Source organism: Neoarius graeffei, chromosome 13, assembly GCF_027579695.1.
Source record: "Neoarius graeffei isolate fNeoGra1 chromosome 13, fNeoGra1.pri, whole genome shotgun sequence".
Classification (NCBI taxonomy): domain Eukaryota; kingdom Metazoa; phylum Chordata; class Actinopteri; order Siluriformes; family Ariidae; genus Neoarius; species Neoarius graeffei.
Window position 1 is genome coordinate 46,088,725 of NC_083581.1, and position 20,849 is coordinate 46,109,573.

General features: G+C 43.3%; 1 protein-coding gene across 2 annotated transcripts in view; it reads right to left on the reverse strand.

Moving 5' to 3' along the window:
- Positions 1–5,988: 5,988 nt before the first annotated feature.
- ephb4b (eph receptor B4b) overlaps positions 5,989–20,849 on the reverse strand; it is a 49,348-nt gene continuing 34,487 nt past the window's right edge. Inside the window, exons 1-14 of one of the 2 annotated variants that reach the window (XM_060937859.1) lie at positions 17,986–18,357; positions 17,318–17,473; positions 16,699–17,028; positions 16,384–16,508; positions 16,096–16,255; positions 15,864–15,963; positions 15,166–15,227; positions 14,881–14,994; positions 12,940–13,187; positions 11,996–12,211; positions 11,672–11,821; positions 11,134–11,327; positions 7,538–7,681; positions 5,989–7,189 (exon numbers count right to left, since the gene is read on the reverse strand). In XM_060937859.1, coding sequence (XP_060793842.1) covers positions 7,087–7,189; positions 7,538–7,681; positions 11,134–11,327; positions 11,672–11,821; positions 11,996–12,211; positions 12,940–13,187; positions 14,881–14,994; positions 15,166–15,227; positions 15,864–15,963; positions 16,096–16,255; positions 16,384–16,508; positions 16,699–17,028; positions 17,318–17,473; positions 17,986–18,256 — 2,373 coding nt within the window. In that variant the 5' untranslated portion in view covers positions 18,257–18,357 and the 3' untranslated portion in view covers positions 5,989–7,086. Of the gene's footprint in view, positions 7,190–7,537; positions 7,682–11,133; positions 11,328–11,671; positions 11,822–11,995; positions 12,212–12,939; positions 13,188–14,880; positions 14,995–15,165; positions 15,228–15,863; positions 15,964–16,095; positions 16,256–16,383; positions 16,509–16,698; positions 17,029–17,317; positions 17,474–17,985; positions 18,358–20,849 lie in introns of those variants that run through there. The other variant, XM_060937858.1, reaches the window with a different exon arrangement.

Sequence of the window (20,849 nt, forward strand, 5' to 3'; positions counted from 1 at the left end):
CTGAGCATGACAGTGTAGCTATCACTATTTTAAACAGATTTTTGAACAAGGGCTTCAGAAACTGTCAGAAACTGTATAGTAAGCAGGATCTATTTTATGTAAAATTAATAAATATTAGATAAGATTATCAAAACTTCTATAAATATTTATATCAAATTTGAAATTTGATAAACATTTAATAAAGTTTAATAAGGAATACTATTGAAAATATATTTATAGAGAATCTCACACACACACACACACACACACACACACACACACACAGAAGGTTTGGTGGTTAAGAGGATAAAGAATTCACTTCCATAAGTGAATGAGTTACTAAGGTTAATTAAGAGAACTTGTGTGTGTGTGTGTGTGTGTGTGTGTGTGTGTGTGTGTGTGTGTGTGTGTGTGTGTGTCCTGAGAGAAGGATATAGTTGGTGGAATAATATTGTGACATTGTGTGATGGATGAGGCATTTGCTCAATTTTACACACACACACACACACACACACACACACACACACACACACACACACACACACACACACACACACACACACACAGTATGAACTGGAAACAAAAGGTAGCTGTTCTGTTGTTTGAGATGATATGACAGCTGCTTATGACATTTGGTACACACACACACACACACACACACACACACACACACACACACACACACACACACACACACACACACACACTGATAGTTGTGGCATTAGAGACATAATACAGGGTACAACATTTCACTTACATTTTTATATACAGGGACAGAGTCTGTGTGTGTGTGTGTGTGTGTGTGTGTGTGTGTGTGTGTGTGTGTGTGTGTGTGTGTGTGTGTGTGAGTGAGAGAGAGAGAGAGAGAGAGAGAGAGAGAGAGAGTGTGAGAGTGTGAGCGCACGCATGTATGATCTCATTTATTGACGTATATTGCGGCTGACAGATAGAAATAGCGACACACTGCCTGATCCAAAAGGTTAAGAGGTTATGACCAGTGTGACCTCAAAAGATGTCGAGCAATGAACTTGCCTGTGTGTGTGTGTGTGTGTGTGTGTGTGTGTGAGAGAGAGAGAGAGAGAGAGAGAGAGAGAGAGAGAGTATTCTCTAAGGGAGTTGAAGTATGAGTTCTGACTGAGGAGCCAAGAAGCAAAACACACCCAAGTGTGTGTGTGTGTGTGTGTGTGTGTGTGTGTGTATGTGTGTGTTTGAACATGTGTGTCAGCTCTAATGAAGAGGAAATGGAAAGGTTGATGAAAAACATGTGACTGTGTGTGTGTGTGTGTGTGTGTGTGTGTGTGTGTGTGTGTGTGTGTTTGAGAGAGAGAGAGAGAGAGAGAGAGAGAGAGAGCTTCTATGTGTCTTTTGATTCAATTTAGGAAAATATGTGACTGAGGTTGACTTTCTTCAGTGTGCGCGGGCACACACACACACAGACACTGTGATAAATACAAGTGTTCAAAGGGGTGTGAGTGGTAGAGTCTGTTTCTATGGAGACAGGGTTAAGGGTCAAGTAGAGAATAAGGAGGAAAGAATCTTATTTCTACTGAATGACCGATTCACTCTCTAAAACACATGCGCGCGGACACACACACACACACACACACACACACGCAAAAGCCTCAAGAATGTTTCTGATCCTTTGTCATAAACATCAGAATTCTTTAAAGATCTCAACTCTGGGCATTTGGAACTGTATGATTAAACACACACACACACACACACACACACACACTTTCTCTCTCTCTCTCTCTCTCTCTCTCTCTCTCTCTCAAATCAAAACCAAATGATTCTCCAGTATAGAGTTTCTAATGTTGTCAGTTACACCACACACACACACACACACACACACACACACACACACACACACACACAGAAAGCATATGTTCCGTCATGAGTATTCTGTTCGCTTTTGCTGTTACAACCCCGATTCCAAAAAAGTTGAGACAAAGTACAAATTGTAAATAAAAACGGAATGCAATGATGTGGAAGTTTCAAAATTCCATATTTTATTCAGAATAGAACATAGATGACATACCAAATGTTTAAACTGAGAAAATATATCATTTAAAGAGAAAAATTAGGTGATTTTAAATTTCATGACAACACATCTCAAAGTTGGGACAAGGCCACATTTACCACTGTGAGACATCCCCTTTTCTCTTTACAACAGTCTGTAAACATCTGGGGACTGAGGAGACAAGTTGCTCAAGTTTAGGGATAGGAATGTTAACCCATTCTTGTCTAATGTAGGATTCTAGTTGCTCAACTGTCTTAGGTCTTTTTTTGTCGTATCTTCCGTTTTATGATGCGCCAAATGTTTTCTATGGGTGAAAGATCTGGACTGCAGGCTGGCCAGTTCAGTACCCGGACCCTTCTTCTACGCAGCCATGATGCTGTAATTGATGCAGTATGTGGTTTGGCATTGTCATGTTGGAAAATGCAAGGTCTTCCCTGAAAGAGACGTCATCTGGATGGGAGCATATGTTGCTCTAGAACCTGGATATACCTTTCAGCATTGATGGTGTCTTTCCAGGTGTGTAAGCTGCCCATGCCACACGCACTAATGCAACCCCATACCATCAGAGATGCAGGCTTCTGAACTGAGCGCTGATAACAACTTGGGTCGTCCTTCTCCTCTTTAGTCCGAATGAAACGGCGTCCTGATTTCCATAAAGAACTTCAAATTTTGATTCGTCTGACCACAGAACAGTTTTCCACTTTGCCTCAATCCATTTTAAATGAGCCTTGGCCCAGAGAAGATGTCTGCGCTTCTGGATCATGTTTAGATACGGCTTCTTCTTTGAACTATAGAGTTTTAGCTGGCAACGGCGGATGGCACGGTGAATTGTGTTCACAGATTATGTTCTCTGAAAATATTCCTGAGCCCATTTTGTGATTTCCAATACAGAAGCATGCCTGTATGTGATGCAGTGCTGTCTAAGGGGTCGAAGATCACGGGCACCCAGTATGGTTTTCCGGCCTTGACCCTTACGCACAGAGATTCTTCCAGATTCTCTGAATCTTTTGATGATATTATGCACTGTAGATGATGATATGTTCAAACTCTTTGCAATTTTACACTGTCGAACTCCTTTCTGATATTGCTCCACTATTTGTCGGTGCAGAATTAGGGGGATTGGTGATCCTCTTCCCATCTTTACTTCTGAGAGCCGCTGCCACTCCAAGATGCTCTTTTTATACCCAGTCATGTTAATGACCTATTGCCAATTGACCTAATGAGTTGCAATTTGGTCCTCCAGCTGTTCCTTTTTTGTACCTTTAACTTTTCCAGCCTCTTATTGCCCCTGTCCCAACTTTTTTGAGATGTGTTGCTGTCATGAAATTTCAAATGAGCCAATATTTGGCATGAAATTTCAAAATGTCTCACTTTCGACATTTGATATGTTGTCTATGTTCTATTGTGAATACAATATCAGTTTTTGAGATTTGTAAATTATTGCATTCCGTTTTTATTTACAATTTGTACTTTGTCCCAACTTTTTTGGAATTGGGGTTGTAGACAAAGCGAGAGAGAGAGAGAGAGCGAGAGAGAGAGAGAGAGAGAGAGAGAGAGAGAGAGAGATAGTCATAGTTTTATCAGAATTGTATAAAGATACAGAAGGAGGATTTTACACTTTCCTCTAGGTCATCAAAGGTCAGTTGTATGTGTGTGTGAACATTCACAGCTGTGAATTCAATGATATTCTCTTTGAATAAGTATTTATGAAAAGAGTGACAGTTGTGTCTGGCATACATCAGTCTCTCTCTCTCTCTCGCTCTGTGTGTGTGTGTGTGTGTGTGTGTGTGTGTGTGTGTGTGTGTGTGTGTGTGTGTAATAACGTTCTGGTTGTGTTTCAGTATGTCTGTTTTTAAATTCAATTTCCACTTCACACCTGTGTGTATGTCTTTGATTAAAGCGCTAGTGTGTGACTAACTTTGTAAAATGGTTTGTGTGTGTGTTTACATTATCCTTAAACAGGAAGTGTATTTAAAGCCGGGTCAAACACACACTTACTAAACTCAGACTCTTCTCAGTGTTAAGGGTTTTCATGGAGTTACTATTACCACCCTGAATGTTGATTATGTTCCTCTCACAGCACATCCACAAGTATTTTATTCCTCTTATACCACAGCAATTTACCAACAATTACCATTTTTATTTATTATAGAATATTTCAATTTTTATCCACTTACAGTTACGTTTAATGTTGTGCAATGTGTGAAACAAGACAGTACCTGCTCTCACTTACATTATAGCAGCTATAAACAATCGCTCCCTCACCAGCCTCTGTGTTCCCTCTCCAAGTTAATAAGACAAAAAAACACAACTCGTCTCTCTGTATCTGTCTCTCTCTCTGTTTCTCTCTCCCTCCCTCCCTGTCTCTCTCTCCTCCCTCTCTGTTTCTCTCTCTCCTCTGTCTCTCTCTCCCTCCCCCGTCTGTTTCTCTCTCTCTCTTTCTCTCTCCCTGTCGCTCTCTCCCTCCCTGTCTGTCTGTTTCTCTCTCCCTCCCTGTCTCTCTCCTTCCTCTCTCTCTCTTTCTCCCTCCCTCTGTCTCTCTCTCTGTTTCTCCCTCCCTGTTTCTCTCTCTCCCTCCCTCTCTGTTTCTCTCTCTCCCTCCCTGTCTCTCTCTCTCTCTCTCCCTCTGTCTCTCCGTTTCTCTCTCCCTCCCTCTGTCTCTCTGTTTCTCTCTCTCTTTCACTCCCTCTGTCTCTCTTTGTTTCTCTCTCTCCGTCTCTCTTTCTCCCTCCCTCTCTGTCTGTTTCTATCTCTCCCTCCCTGTCTCTCTGTTTCTCTCCCTCCCTCTGTCTCTCTCTCTCCCTCTCCCTCCCTCTGTTTTTCTCTCTTGCTCTCTCTCTCTCTGTTTCTCTATCTCTCCCTCCCTGTCTCTGTTTTTCTCTCTCTCACCCCTCTGTCTCTCTGTTTGTTTCTCCCTCCCTGTCTCTCTCTCTCTTTTTCTCTCTCCCTCTGTCTCTCTGTTTCTCTCTCTCTTCCTCCCTGTCTCTCTCTCCCTCTCCTTCCCTCTGTCTCTCTCTCTCTTCCTCCCTGTCTCTCTCTCCCTCTCTCTCCTTCCCTCTGTCTCTCTGTTTCTCTCTTTCCCTCCCTCTGTTTCTCTCTTTCCCTCCCTCTGTCTCTCTCTCCCTCCCTCTGTCTCTCTCTGTTTCTCTCTCTCTCCCTCTGTTTCTCTCTCCCTCCCTCTGTTTTTCTCTCTCACTCTGTTTCTCTCTCCCTCTGTCTCTCTTTTTCTCTCTCTCCCTCCCTGTCTCTGCTTCTCTCTCTTTCTCCCTCCCTGTCTCTGTTTCTCTCTCTCTCTCCCTCTCTGTCTCTCTTTGTAAATCTAAGCCAGCTGTTCTGTCTCCACAAAATATGCTGTGAATTTTTTACTCCCTCTTTCCTTCCCTATGTTTATCTTTTCAGCCTCACTGCCTCCCTCTTGCACCCCCCTGCGCACACACACACACACACACACACACACACACACACACACACACACTGAAGTGGGATAAACGATTGAATGATACACAGATGATAGGAGCAACAGAATGAACTATAGCAAGAATAAACAGGAAATGGTGAGAGGAGAAAAGTGAAACCCGCTTCTCCTCCTCTTTGGAATGCTGTTTCCTCGCCAGACCATGATACTGTCATGGACATGTTGGTGCATGAAATCTAGACAAAATAAGAAGCTAATTTTTGAATGGAAAAATACATTATCTTCTAAGTTCTAATGCTGTCAAAATATTCCAGATACCTAGGGGACCATGTAACACAATAGAGCACTGATACTAATGCTAATACTAATGCTAACACTGACGCTAATGCTAATACTAACACTGGTGCTAATGTGAATAACGCTGCAACCACAATGCAGATGTTTTCATTCACCTTTACTAATTACGGTGTCTGTGTGTATACACATGACTAAATAAACGAGGCTGCTCAGTGGCAAGTGTACAGGGCTATTGTCGAAAATCTTCACTCTAATAATCACAGTCACTTTGACTGACTTCTCAAATCATTTCTCTTTTTATATTTTATTCAAATCATTTATTTCATACAAAAAAAATTATACAAAATAATCATCGGCTCATTCAAATATAACGGACCTTCAATATGAAGATTCCATTGTTAAAATCCCAGAATGTGAAGTGGCAGCGTGTTTCTGTGGCAAAATTTAAGGTCAAAGTTCATGGCTAAAAGGCTACAGGTCACCTCCGTCCTGCTGCCTGCATCCTGATTGGTCCAAACCATCAGGGAAAGGGAAAAAGCTGTGATGTTATGAAGGTGTCAATGGCAACAAATTTACCATAGCAACTGCTGTCAAGGCAACCACAACTTCATTTTTAAATCTGTACATCCTACTAAGTCTTTTCTCAAAAGTAACTGGACAAAACTAAAGCACAGCATTAGCCACTCAGCTTCAGGCACCATGGAACAGCACACAGTGAAAGGTCTGCTAGGCACTGTGATGTCATAATGATGGCACAGTTTAACGATGTGATGTCATCCTTCATGGAGACACTTTGACCGAGTGTCACCTGAAACAGGAAGTGCAAGAAATGGTGGGATGTGATTGGGCGATCCCAGAGCGGAGGATTATCCAATCAGATGTAAACACCACAGAACTGTGTCATAAATACATCATAATTCCTTAACGTCATGAAGTTTCATGGTGTAATGTCATCCCTAGTGGACATACACTGACTGGTTGTCATGTATACCAGACTGGAAATGCAAGGCACGATGGGAAGGAGTCTGTCTCTCCTCAACATCCGAGTGCAAGCTCAGCCAGTTAGGCGAACACACCATGGAATGCCGGACAGTGGTTGGTCTATGAGGCACGGCGATGTGTAATGACATCATAGATCTTTTGTAAAAACGGTGAGCTCTGATTGGATGCTGAAATGTACAGAGTGTGATGTCATCAGGCACGATCCAAAGATGGACATGGAGCACGTCCTATGACATCTACAAATATAGTGAGTTTCGACTGGTGGGTGTGATCGATGAAGGTATTCCTTGTGGAGACACTATGGTTGGCCATCATGTGTAGTGGTCTCGAAGTGCAAAGGATCATGGGAAGGAGACTTTTCCATCGTGTGTGTTCAGTATCTCAGTGAGTTTTTGGATTGGACTCTCATGGTCTGGATGCTGGAGAGAATCTTCTTCTGATGACCAGCCAGGGTGACACCGATACGCAGCAGGTCCCTGAGAGAAAGAAAGATAGAAAAACAGACAGACAGAGCGTGAGGCAGACAGAGAGAAAGCCAAATAGAGAGAAAGTCAGAAACGTTATTTCAGTACTGTTTAACAAACAGATGCCCGTATTATCTCTAACATCACAATCATTGCTCAGTCTTTTATTTAATCTCATCTCCACTCCCATAAACCCAAACACATCCCTCCCAATGCACACGGACACACACACACAAGACAGACCACACACTGTGATGATGATTATTCTGGTATTGAAGTAACACTAAACAAGAGAGAAACGGTTGGTGTGTTTGTTTGTGTGTGTGTGTGTGTGTGTGTGTGTGTGCGCATGTTACTCACTCAGTGCTGATCTGAGCGATGAGCTCTAACGTGGTAAACCCAGCTTGTATGAAGTTCTCCTCATATCGCTCCATTTTGATACCCTTCAGCCACTCACTTACAGACATACACTGAGAGAGTGAGGGACGCTGATCCAGCAACAACCTAAAAAACAAACAAATAAACAAATTAATAAAAGCACTGGGCGGCACGGTGGTGTAGTGGTTAGCGCTGTTGCCTCACAGCAAGAAGGTCCGGGTTCGAGCCCCGTGGCCGGCGAGGACCGTTCTGTGTGGAGTTTGCATGTTCTCCCCGTGTCCGCGTGGGTTTCCTCCGGGTGCTCCGGTTTCCCCCACAGTCCAAAGACATGCAGGTTAGGTTAACTGGTGGCTCTAAATTGACCGTAGGTGTGAATGTGAGTGTGAATGGTTGTCTATGTGTCAGCCCTGTGATGACCTGGCGACTTGTCCAGGGTGTACCCCGCCTTTCGCCTGTAGTCAGCTGGGATAGGCTCCAGCTTGCCTGCAACCCTGTAGAACAGGATAAAGCGGCTAGAGATAATGAGATGAGATGAGAATAAAAGCACTGATCATGACGAGCATATGGCATGAGTTTCCATTAAGCATCCAGCAAAGATTTAATAAAAATCCCACAACAGGAATATGACAGTACTCTCAGTCAGCAGTTGGTGATCCTAATGGGCATGTTCTAAAGATCATACTCGACTGACAGCTCTCTGTCTGAGAATCTGTCCCAGCAACTAAATCAGGATTCATACAGCAACATCTATTTACACAATGGCTATGCTCGCTAGATTAACTTTCACTTTCTAGATTCGCTTTTGCTCACCACGGTAACATTTTCTGGCTAGATTAGCATTTGGTTTCCAGGGACTTCAAGGAAAGCACTCACATTCTTGAGAATTTCACTTATTTAGATGTAAATCTAGACACATTTTACACACACACACACACACACACACACACACACACACACACACACACACACACACACCTCTCATACAATGTTTAGGATGTTCTCCTGTGACAGGACATTCCAACATACCAGAGGGGTTCATTCCAGCAAGACACACACACTTTTTCTTTTGATGGACAGGGCATTCCTAACAGACATTGTGTGTGTGTGTGTGTGTGTGTGTGTGTGTGTGTGTGTGTGTGTGTGTGTGTGTGTGTGTGCACGCATATTTGCATCTCCTCTGTTGGGTGCGGTGTGATTTGAAAGAACGTCATTCTGTGCATCTCTATTGTTTGACCACCGGGACATTCCACCGTGACAGGAGCGGGGTGGGAGGGGGGTGGATCTCAAGTGACAGATTTAGTGATGAGCATTTAGAAGCGCATTAGATGTTTTCCTTCATATTATCATCAACCCCTTTCCAAAGTGGTAGCAGAACAGGAAGTGTTTGTGTCTATGCACAAGCTGTTCACAGTGACCTGGACGAGTTTAGATGGAGCGCTCCACCCAGACCAAGGCAGTGGAAAGGGAAGAGTTCAGGATGCAGCAGTGAAACTTTACTCATCACACTGTTTAAAGTACCTTTGAAGATAGAAACAGTCGATGTGTCCCTGGAGGTCTGTAAAGTTCATCTGTGGTGAAGTGAGAGTTCCTCCTGACTTTAATCCACTTTTATCGTTCCTGTATCAGTGGGGGTACTTTCTTTTTTGCTTCCATTGTGGTATGGAAAAGTAACATTATTTTAAAACTGGCCATGATCTTTTGCTTCTTTGACCCCCATAGTTCTGGAAGTGATTCCACGACTGAGCAACTAACGTTTATCTAATTTTGTAAAATTTAGCTAATAGTAGTGAGTCCTGCTTGAGTCCCCAGACAGTCGGCTACTCCAGTCCAAATGAAGTTGGAAATGATTCAAGTCCCAGATCAGGCAAATACCCTCTTGAAGCCAGTGGCAATCATGGTAGACCTTGAGGAAAAGTTGATTTCTTTATATTTCTCTTGTGCCCCAGTGGTGACCCTTAGCAGACTTTAGCTATCAAGCTGTGCCAACTCTGCAGAAAGGTCCAACTAACATTCTGGATAACTTGTACATGGGTCATTCTCTAAAATCGGTTCACTACCATCACCAAAACATAAAATAAGTTAAACTTTACTGTTCATGAAGGACATATCTGTGCCAACTTGCCCAAGGCAATACAGATACAAAACTATAATTGGTAATAAAAATAGAAATATTCTTTATAATGGTACATGCAAAAAAAAAAAACCCTACTGACTCAACAGTAAGCATTTAGGTTTAAAAGAAGATCTCTATGTGCCAAAACTTAACCGAATTTGGCCAGGAGTAGCTTGCTTTCTGGGGACTAGAGCAGCTGTGGCCAAAAGTGACTTGACTGTAAGCAGCCACATATACATTTTCAAAAGCATGTGAAATGTGGGATAAAACGGTGATAATGTTCCAGCAAGAAGCCCTGTTCCATATCGTACCCGAGATACAGTCTCGACAAGGTCTGGTATTCTGATACAGATAAGATAAGCAGTCATTCTAAGGTTGGACTTGGGCTAGGTGATTTGGTAAGTGTGGGTCATTACTTCTTTGCTCTCAGAGGTTTCTGTATCAGGAACATGGCCTGTTTCACAGATTTGAGACAATAATCCATGTAAAAGCTGCCCAGAATGGTGGTTAGTACCTTTCTGAGGACCTTTCTCACAGTTTGATAGTTGGAATCTTCTAAGGTGTAACTATGGTCACTACTGTCTTAAGAAATCAACCTCCTTCAACATTCACCATGACTGCCACTGGTTCTTGATGGATTTTTGACCCCCAAGGAGGGTATTCATACGTCCTGGACCTTGAATCATCTCCAAGTCCAGGAAAGTGGCTTGAAATGATGAGGCGCAGTTGAATACCACACAAATTACCCTTTTCCTCTTGTGGCAAACTCAACGACCGGGACTATACCACACTCGTCCATCATCTCGAAAGAACTAATCCCTTTTCCACATGTCCCTTCTCCATGACCTCACCCATGATGCTTTTGTTGCCTGCCAGGAATGCGTCATCTTTTCTAAACCTACTGAACGGATTTAAGGATTTTTCTTCTTGTACTTTGATGCTGTTTGGCAGGTGGATGTCTTTTATAGACTGGAAGTGATTTTTGAGGTGTTTACAACTGCATTGTGAGAGAAACTCTGATTCTTTTTAATGAGAAACTTGGATGGCCATGCTCACCTCTGGTCAAGTTTGGACTGGAAGGCCCAACAACTCTATAAAGCTGTCAGTGTTAAGGCTGGTCTTTTCAAATCACTCAAACACTTTTATACAAAGCAAAAGTGAGGCTCACAATATATCAAGTGGCTACTCTGGAAGTTGATAGTTCTCAGAGCACAAATCTTTTAATGTCTGAAAGCTTCCCAGTTGAGGACAGCAATCAAAAACACCCGCTTCTTCAACAGGAAGTTTTTTAGACCATTGTCTCGGTTTCTTTGAAGTATGCAAACCTCCGTCCTAAACCAGTTTACATGTGTTTCGTGGCTTATAATCAACAATAAATACAACAACAGGGCCTCATTAAAATTAAAACATGTTTAAATTTATTGATGGATTTATGGAGTCGATTAGGAATTACAAAGTTACTCACCCGTCCTGTGAGTGAGTGGTGTGTTTGAGAGAGGTGGGATTGCGAATAAGCTTGTCAAGAGAGTTTACGAGGTCACAGAATCGGGGGCGGGATGCACGCTCTCTCTGCCAACAATCCAACATCAGCTGATGCAGGGAGGCAGGGCAATCGGTGGGGCGGGGCAAACGGTAATCTTGTTCTATAGCATTGATCACCTGAGGTACACAAACACACAAAATTGCACAAAAATTAGAATACAAAGGTATTTACCAATATTGTGATTTTTATATTGTGATATTTTCCTAATTTTATTATGGCTCAAGGTATTTCTCAATATTGCATTATGTGTTACTGGGGCAATCTATCTCAGGCATACAAATGCTGCCCAAACATTTTGCCCACCTAAGGAACCTTCTCCCAAATAGGATTGATAGTTTGAAGTGTCCAAAATAACATTATTATGGGTGTTGGATAACTGATGTTACATACCTGCATTGCAGTGTTAAATATGTAGAGAGAGAATAAATGCTAATACACACAGAAACAGGCACACACTTACATCCTGGTTGCTCATGTCCCAATATGGCCGCTCTCCGAATGACATCACTTCCCACATGACGATGCCGTAACTCCAGACATCGGAAGCGGAGGTGAATTTACGGAATGCGATTGCCTCAGGAGCTGTCCAGCGAATCGGAATCTTCCCACCCTGAGAAAAACAAGAGAGAGATTAACATGATAAATGATAGGAGAGTGTTAGAAAAATGCTTAATTATAATTGTCAACCTAAATTAAGTCTATTGCAATAAGAGTGTGTGTGTGTGTGTGTGTGTGTGTGTGTGTGTGTGTGTGTGTGTGTGTGTGTGCGCGCACGCGCTCTCACCAGCGAGCTGGTGTACGTTGGGTCTGAGGAACTCTCCGTCAGGAACCTGGACAGACCAAAATCAGACACTTTACACACCAGGTTGCTGTTAACGAGGATGTTCCGGGCAGCGAGGTCTCGGTGGACGAAGCCCATCTCACTGAGGTACTTCATCCCACTGGCTATACCACGAAGCATACCAACACACTGCAGGGGGGTGAACTGACCATCATTCATCTACACAGGGGCAGAACGAGAGAGAGAGAGAGAGAGAGTGTTCAAAACTCAGAAAAGACTAGTAGTTTAGCAGCAATGCTACAAATTGAATTTGTATTTCAGACAATGATACTGACTTAATGAAAACCAGGGACTTGGAACATGTAGCATTTGGAACAGAACCATCGAATGACTAATGTTTTAGGTTCTAATAAGAATGCTATCTAGTCATGAACTCTCGCATTCTCACACATGTTGGAGTCTTATCGCATCGCTCCTGTGGAGGACGGCCCCATATGGACAGTTGAAAGTCACACTTGGAAGATGCTCTGGACACTTACAGTAATGCTTTTATGGCTGAGGACTACAGTTGACTTGCTAACTTTAGGACTGCAGTTGTCATGAACAGTTTTGCACTCAAGTTTCCATCAATGAAGAGTTTATAACATCAACGAAACTGTCTTCATGTTAAAACTGTTAATGTTATAATCATGTTGTCTGTTGTTGCCCAAATGAGGATGGGTTCCCTTTTGAGTCTGGTTCCTCTCGAGGTTTCTTCCTCATGTCGTCTGAGGGAGTTTTTCCTTGCCACTGTCACCACAGGCTTGCTCATTGGGGATAGATTAGGGATAAAATTAACTCATGTTTTAAGTCGTTTAAATTCTGTAAAGCTGCTTTGCGACAATGTTTATTGTTAAAAGCGTTATACAAATAAACTTGACTTGACAATGACAGAGCCCTGAACGCACCCTGAGGAATGAATCAAGTGCTCCATTCTCCATGTACTCGGTGATGATCATGGATGGACAGGAAGTAGTAATCACTCCCTCCAGGTGGATGATGTTGGGATGGTGGAACTGGCCCATGATTGACGCCTCAGACAGGAAGTCCCGCCTCTGTTTGTCTGTGTAGCCCCCCTTTAAAGTCTTGATAGCCACGTAGTTCTCCTTCTTACCAGGAACACGCAGGCGTCCTCGACACACCTCACCAAACTCCCCTACACACACGTGAGGAGAGACGAGAAACTATTACCTTGGTTAAATAAAAAAACAAATCCTCATGAGTTTTTACTACAGTATCCTTGGCCTTGCCTCATGGCAATATTCAACAGGTTTTAAGGCTTTTCCCAGAGCATTAAACATTCCAGAATTTGTAGGTTTAATGTTTGTTCTTCTTTTTAAAAAGTCAATGACTGTACCGTGTAAAAAAAATCGTGAAATATGACATGCTTTAGGGAGGCTGACACTAAGGACATGTACAAAGAAAACATATGAATATCCATAAAAACATCTCATCTCTCATCTCATTATCTCTAGCCGCTTTATCCTTCTACAGGGTCGCAGGCAAGCTGGAGCCTATCCCAGCTGACTACGGGCGAAAGGCGGGGTACACCCTGGACAAGTCGCCAGGTCATCACAGGGCTGACACATAGACACAGACAACCATTCACACTCACATTCACACCTACGGTCAATTTAGAGTCACCAGTTAACCTAACCTGCATGTCTTTGGACTGTGGGGGAAACCGGAGCACCCGGAGGAAACCCACGCGGACACGGGGAGAACATGCAAACTCCACACAGAAAGGCCCTCGCCGGCCCCGGGGCTCGAACCCAGGACCTTCTTGCTGTGAGGCGACAGCGCTAACCACTACACCACCGTGCCGCCCTCCATAAAAACATGTTTTTCTAAAATTTTTTCCCAATTTCCGTACTTTTCCATTTTCAAATTCCATACTTTTTGAGGTTTAAATTCTACTTTCCTAAATGCTCAGTTTCCACATATTTTACAGTGTTAAAGTCCATGCTTTTCCAGATGTGCATACAACATTTAGTTGTATTTTGTCAGCTCATTTGTATGGTTGGCTTGTTTTACTTAGCTGTTTGCTGGCTGTTACTTCAACATAATATTACACTAGGTGTTATTCTGTTACTTGGTCACTTGGCACTAGAACTTTCTTGTCTAGAAGTTCAGCACTCCATGTACCTGACTTTTGCATTTATTGTATGTTGTGCTGGATACGATCATCTGCTAAATGTCTGTAATGTAATGTAATGTAATGTAATGTAAACTTTTTCAGACTTTCCTAGTAGATTTGTGCAAGAAACTCCTAATAAAGCAACACAGTTTTCATTTTCTGTGGTTTATGTGGTACAAACTCACAGCAGCTACTGTGAGACTCTGTGTCACTAAAGCATTATACGCTTATTTATATTTATATTTTACATGCAGAAAATATTATGCATTAAAACATTTCAGAGTGTTGCTTAAGCAAAGATGTATAGATAGGCCCCAGGATCACCCACCCACCCACACACACACACACACACACACACAGACATGCCAGCACCATCATGAACATGAATACAAAGGCAATCTCATATAACTGGTGGGGACCTGTGTGTGTGTGTGTGTGTGTGTGTGTGTGTGTGTGTGTGTGTGTGTGTGTGTGTGTGTGTGTGCATTACTGCTGTTCTCCAAAGAAACTTGAGAGCTTTTAATATAAACCACACCTGCAGGTACAATGCTTTCTCTCTGTCTCTGTTTTAAAGAATCCAGCTGAGCAAGAGCTGTATGAATTGTGACGTACTCTAGTGAATCAAAAATACTGGCCTGTGTGTGTGTGTGTGTGTGCATTACTGCTGTTCTACGAAGAAAGATGAGAGCTTTTAATAGTAACCACATCTCACCTGCTCCGATTACCTCTTCAATCTTCACGAACGAGACGTCAATCTCTTTAGCGAACTCTCGCACTGCTTCGTTCGGGTCCTCATATGTAAATGGATCGATATAAACTTTCATGCCTGAGAAAACATGGCAACCACACACACACACACACACACACACACACACACACAAAATATTGACTAAATCATTAATAATTAAAACACTAAAACACACATACTGTAAATAGTACTGATTTTTAAATGGTCCCCGGAATTACAACCACACTTTGGTATCTGTGCTATACTCACCTGGAGTCATGAGATACTGTCCATTTTTATCCAACTCTGAGTCCCTCATTCTGCTATGCTTTCTGAAAGATAGTCAGAGAGAGAGAGAGAGAGAGAGAGTGTGAATGAAAGCTAGAAATCTTTGAAGTCCTGTGAGTATTACAGCTGAGATGATTGAGAGGTAATAATAATATTATTGCTGCAGATAACAGTGTGTCACACACACACACACACACACACTGACTCTCTCTCTGCAAGACATAAATAGTACTGGGTGTGGGTTCCTATAGCTTTTTTTTTGTGTGTGTGTGTGTGTGTGTGTGTGTGTGTGTGTGTGTGTGTGTGTGTGTGTGTGTTTGTGAGCGCATGTGTTAGTGCTTGGGTCAGCTTCATTGTTCTAGAGAGCAGATCTATGGTGATGGTTCGGGGTGGAAACATCCTGTTAACACGCGCACACACACACACACACACACACTGGCTCCACTTTCTCATTTCCTTTAATATTCTGCATTATAAACACATCCACATCCTAATTTTACTAGAGAATTCTCAGTGTGTGTCAGCGTGTGTCAGTATGTGTATTACCCATTATGCACAGTGTGTGTGTGTGTGTGTAAAATGAAAGTGTAAATACACATGCTAATTACTAATTTTCTTGTATCTGTGTATGAGTACTAATCAACCTTTGTTGTTGATTCTCTTCCAACCTAAAATCTTACCGGAAGCAAAATATGGCAACAGTTACTACGGCGATGAGGATAAGGAGTCCCATAGCAACCAACACACCAGTCACTATCATGCGAGTGTGAGACTCGGCATCTGAGAGACGGAGAGAGTGAAAAGTGGAATTAACAAACATGGTTTTGTTGCAAATGTTGTGTGTGTGTGTGTGTGTGTGTGTGTGTGTGTGTGTGTGTGTGTGTGTGTGTGTGTGTGTGTGTGAGTGTGTACCATCAGGCAGTGTTCTGACTGTAGCAAGGCTACTGAACTGTCCGTAACCAGCGCTGGTTCTGGCTCGTACTTGAACTCTGTATTGAGATGAGCGAGACAAATTCGGCAGAACCACTGAGTTCAGTTTACTGCTGACATACTGCCATGCTTCGTCCTCACCCTACATGCACACACACACACACACACACACACACACACACACACACATTTTGTAAGTACCTGATTATTGTAACGAGTCACACAAGTTCTTTGTGGGAACATTTACACTCTCTCTCTCTCTCTCTGTACCTGTAGAGAATATCGTAGCTGGAACTCTGTTATGGTGTGCAGTGTGTGTTCCGGGACATTCCAGCTCAGAGTCAGACTTGTCTCAGATACATTTGTTCTCCTGATTCCTGAGACTGGGACGAGGACTGCACACACACACACACACAGTGACTATACATAAGATATAAAATAAATGTATGTATGTCGTTACACATTAACCTGCAACTAGAAATGGAGTAGTATAAGTAATGAGAGCAGTGTGCGTGTGTGTGTGTGTGTGTGTGTGTGTGTGTGTGTGTGTGTGTGTGTGTGTGTGTGTGTGTGTGTGAAACTCACCATAGCTGCTGGTGGTGATGTTGATGCTAACTGATGCAGCATGTGTGTTGCTGGCAGCTGTAACTCCGTTGATAGCAAAGATGGTGAAGGTGTAGCGTGTGTGTGGTTGCAGGCCGTGGATCACCACTCTCCGCGCCGTCAATCCTGACTGCGCGGGCCGATACAGCACACTCTCCGCACATGGCACACACACACTTGCACTGCAGCGCACACACTCCACAGAGTACGACAGGTCCGAGCGTCCACCGCGCTCCACAGGCTCACTCCACTCCAACACTACCATTGTGTCATTGTCCTGCGGGACAATGTTCCGAGGTGCAGAGGGGGGCTCTGACACACACACACACACACACACACACACACACACACACACACACACACACACACACAGACAAGGATTAGATCACATCATAACAGTCAAGGCAAGAAGACAGCATACTAAATGTAGAGAGAGTGTGTATGTGTGTTTAAGGGGGCGTGTCCATATTTAATGAGGCATGTCTGAGTTTATATATGGGGCGTGTCCTAACTTCGTAGGTGCTGAATTTCACCATATTGTTAAAGCATTTATTCCACTCCATTAACTACAGACTGTGTGTGTGTGGGGTATGAGACTCACTGGTACAGGCCATGTCAGGTGTGTCGGTTGGTGCTCTGTAGTAACCAGGGCGACAGGAACACACAGCAGCTCCAGGAGAGTGTGTGTTACTGTTCACTGGACACACACGACACACACTCGCTCCCATCAGTGCCTTGTACTGACCCGACCCACATGCTGACAGAGAGAGAGAGAGAGAGAGAGAGAGAGAGAGAGAGAGTGAGTATCATAAAGATCTCATAACAACATATGGCATGGTGCAAAGTTATTGGTACCCCTGAGATTTATCGAAAATAACATTAAAAATAAAAAATCTCTTGTGAATCTTCTACACACACACACACACACACACACACACACACACACACACAGTCTCTCTCACACACACACACACACACACACACACACACACACACACACACACACACACACACACAAGCCTAGTTTGAATGAACTCAATTTAGAAACATACTACCAGCACATGATGTCAGAGCAGGAAGTGTACAACATTCTAAGACAATTCAAATCTCTCACACACAGACACACAGAGGCCTCAGTGCCTCTCCTTAGCCTCTAACATCATCAAACAGAAAGGGTCAAAGTTCTTGTGTGTGTGTGTGTGTGTGTGTGTGTGTCTGTGTGTGTGTGTGTATGCGTGTGTGTGTCCAGTGTATCAGAGCTTGACGTACAGACGAGCGACCTGTTGAAAGACAGACAGACAGAGAGGAGCCTCACTGAGTAATAAACCACAGAGCGGAAACAGGGAAGGTGCGACCTCCACACGACAGGAAGAGAGACAGACAGGGAGAGACAATGAGGGAAACGAGAGAGAGAGAGAGAGAGAGAGAGAATTAGACAGGCAAAGAGACACCTAGATACAGAGAGACAAAGACGAGGAGAGACGCAGAGAGAGAGAGCGAGAGAGAGAAAGACACGCACACACACACACAGAGCACGCATGCGCGAGAGAGAGAGAGAGAGAGAGAGAGAGGCAGGTGATGACAGTATGTATTCTAAACTATTGCCAGGAATGTTCCTCTGCCCACACACTCATGATGGCGGTGCTGAGAGATAGGTTTATATCTAACATAAACACACTGACACACTCAATGAACTCCAGAGCACTTTACACACACACACACACACACACACACACACACACACACACACACACACACAGAGCAGGCTTTAATCATTTATACGATATGACATACTACTCTGAATTCTACTGGAAGATTTTAAGTATTTATACAGCAGAAAATTTGAGTATAGGGAGTGCCAATACTTTTCAGAGAACACTGTGAGAATTTTGCAATAAAAACAGGTGAGAAAGCAATAAAAGACGCCAGGAACACAAGCTGAGACTGATTTATCACTGCGATGTGCCAGTGTGATAACGAGAAGGCAGGCGTGCTACAACATCGCACTGATCACATCATTAAATTTATATCATTCTTCTTTGTCTGTGTGATTAAACCCTGCGTTCTGCTTCTGAACACTAACACACCTAACACACGCCTAACACACACCTAACACACACGGAACACACGCCTAATACACACCTAATACACACCTAACACACGCCTAACAGACACAAAACACATGCCTAATACACACCTAACACACGCCTAACACACACCTAACACACAGAAAACACACACCTAATACACACCTAACACACACCTAACACACGCCTAATACACGCCTAACACACACGCCTAACACACACAGAACACACGCCTAATACACACCTAACACACGCCTAACACACACAAAACACACACCTAATACACACCTAACACACACCTAACACACGCCTAATACACGCCTAACACACACAGAACACACGCCTAATACACATCTAACACACGCCTAACACACACCTAACACACACGGAACACACGCCTAATACACACCTAACACATGTCTAACACACACAAAACACACACCTAATACACACCTAACACACACCTAACACACACAGAATACACACCTAACACACACGCCTAACACACACAGAACACACGCCTAATACACATCTAACACATGCCTAACACACACCTAACACACACGGAACACACGCCTAATACACACCTAACACGTCTAACACACACAAAACACACACCTAATACACACCTAACACACACCTAACACACACAGAACACACACCTAACACAAACAGAACACATGCCTAATACACACCTAATACACGCCTAACACACACAGAACACACACCTAATACACACCTACCGTAATACACACCTAACACACACGGAACACACGCCTAATACACACCTAATACACACCTAACACACGCCTAACACACACAAAACATACGCCTAATACACACCTAATACACACCTAACACATGCCTAACACACACAAAACACACGCCTAATACACACCTAACACATGCCTGACACACACGGAACAGACGCCTAATACACACCTAATACACACTTAACACACACCTAACACACACGGAACACATGCCTAATACACACCTAATACACACCTAACACACACCTAACACATGCCTAATACACACCTAACACACACGGAACACACGCCTAATACACACCTAACACACATGGAACACACGCCTAATACATGCCTAACACACATGGAACACACGCCTAATACACACCTAATACACACCTAACACACGCCTAACACACACGGAACACACGCCTAATACACACCTAATACACACCTAACACACGCCTAACACACACGGAACACACGCCTAATACACACAGAACACACGCCTAATACACACCTAACACACGCCTAACACACACAGAACACACACCTAATAAACACCTACCGTAATACACACCTAACACACACAGAACACACGCCTAATACACACCTAACACATGCCTAACACACACGGAACACACGCCTAATACACACCTAATACACACCTAACACACACCTAACACACACGGAACACACACCTAACACACACGGAACACACACCTAATACACACCTAATACACACGGAACACGCGCCTAATACACATCTAATACACACCTAACACACACCTAACACACACGGAACACATGCCTAATACACACCTAACACACGCCTAACACACACAGAACACATGCCTAATACACACCTAATACACACCTAACACACGCCTAACACACACGGAACACACGCCTAATACACACCTAATACACACCCAACACAAGCCTAACACACACGGAACACACGCCTAACACACACCTAATACACACCTAATACACGCCTAACACACGCCTAACACACACAAAACACATGCCTAATACACACCTAACACATGCCTAACACACACAGAACACACGCCTAATGCACACCTAATACACACCTAACACACGCCTAACACACACGGAACACACGCCTAACACACACCTAATACACACCTAACACACGCCTAACACACAGAACACACGCCTAATACACACCTAATACACGTCTAACACACACAGAACACACACCTAATAAACACCTACCGTAATACACACCTAACACACACGGAACACACGCCTAATACACACCTAATAC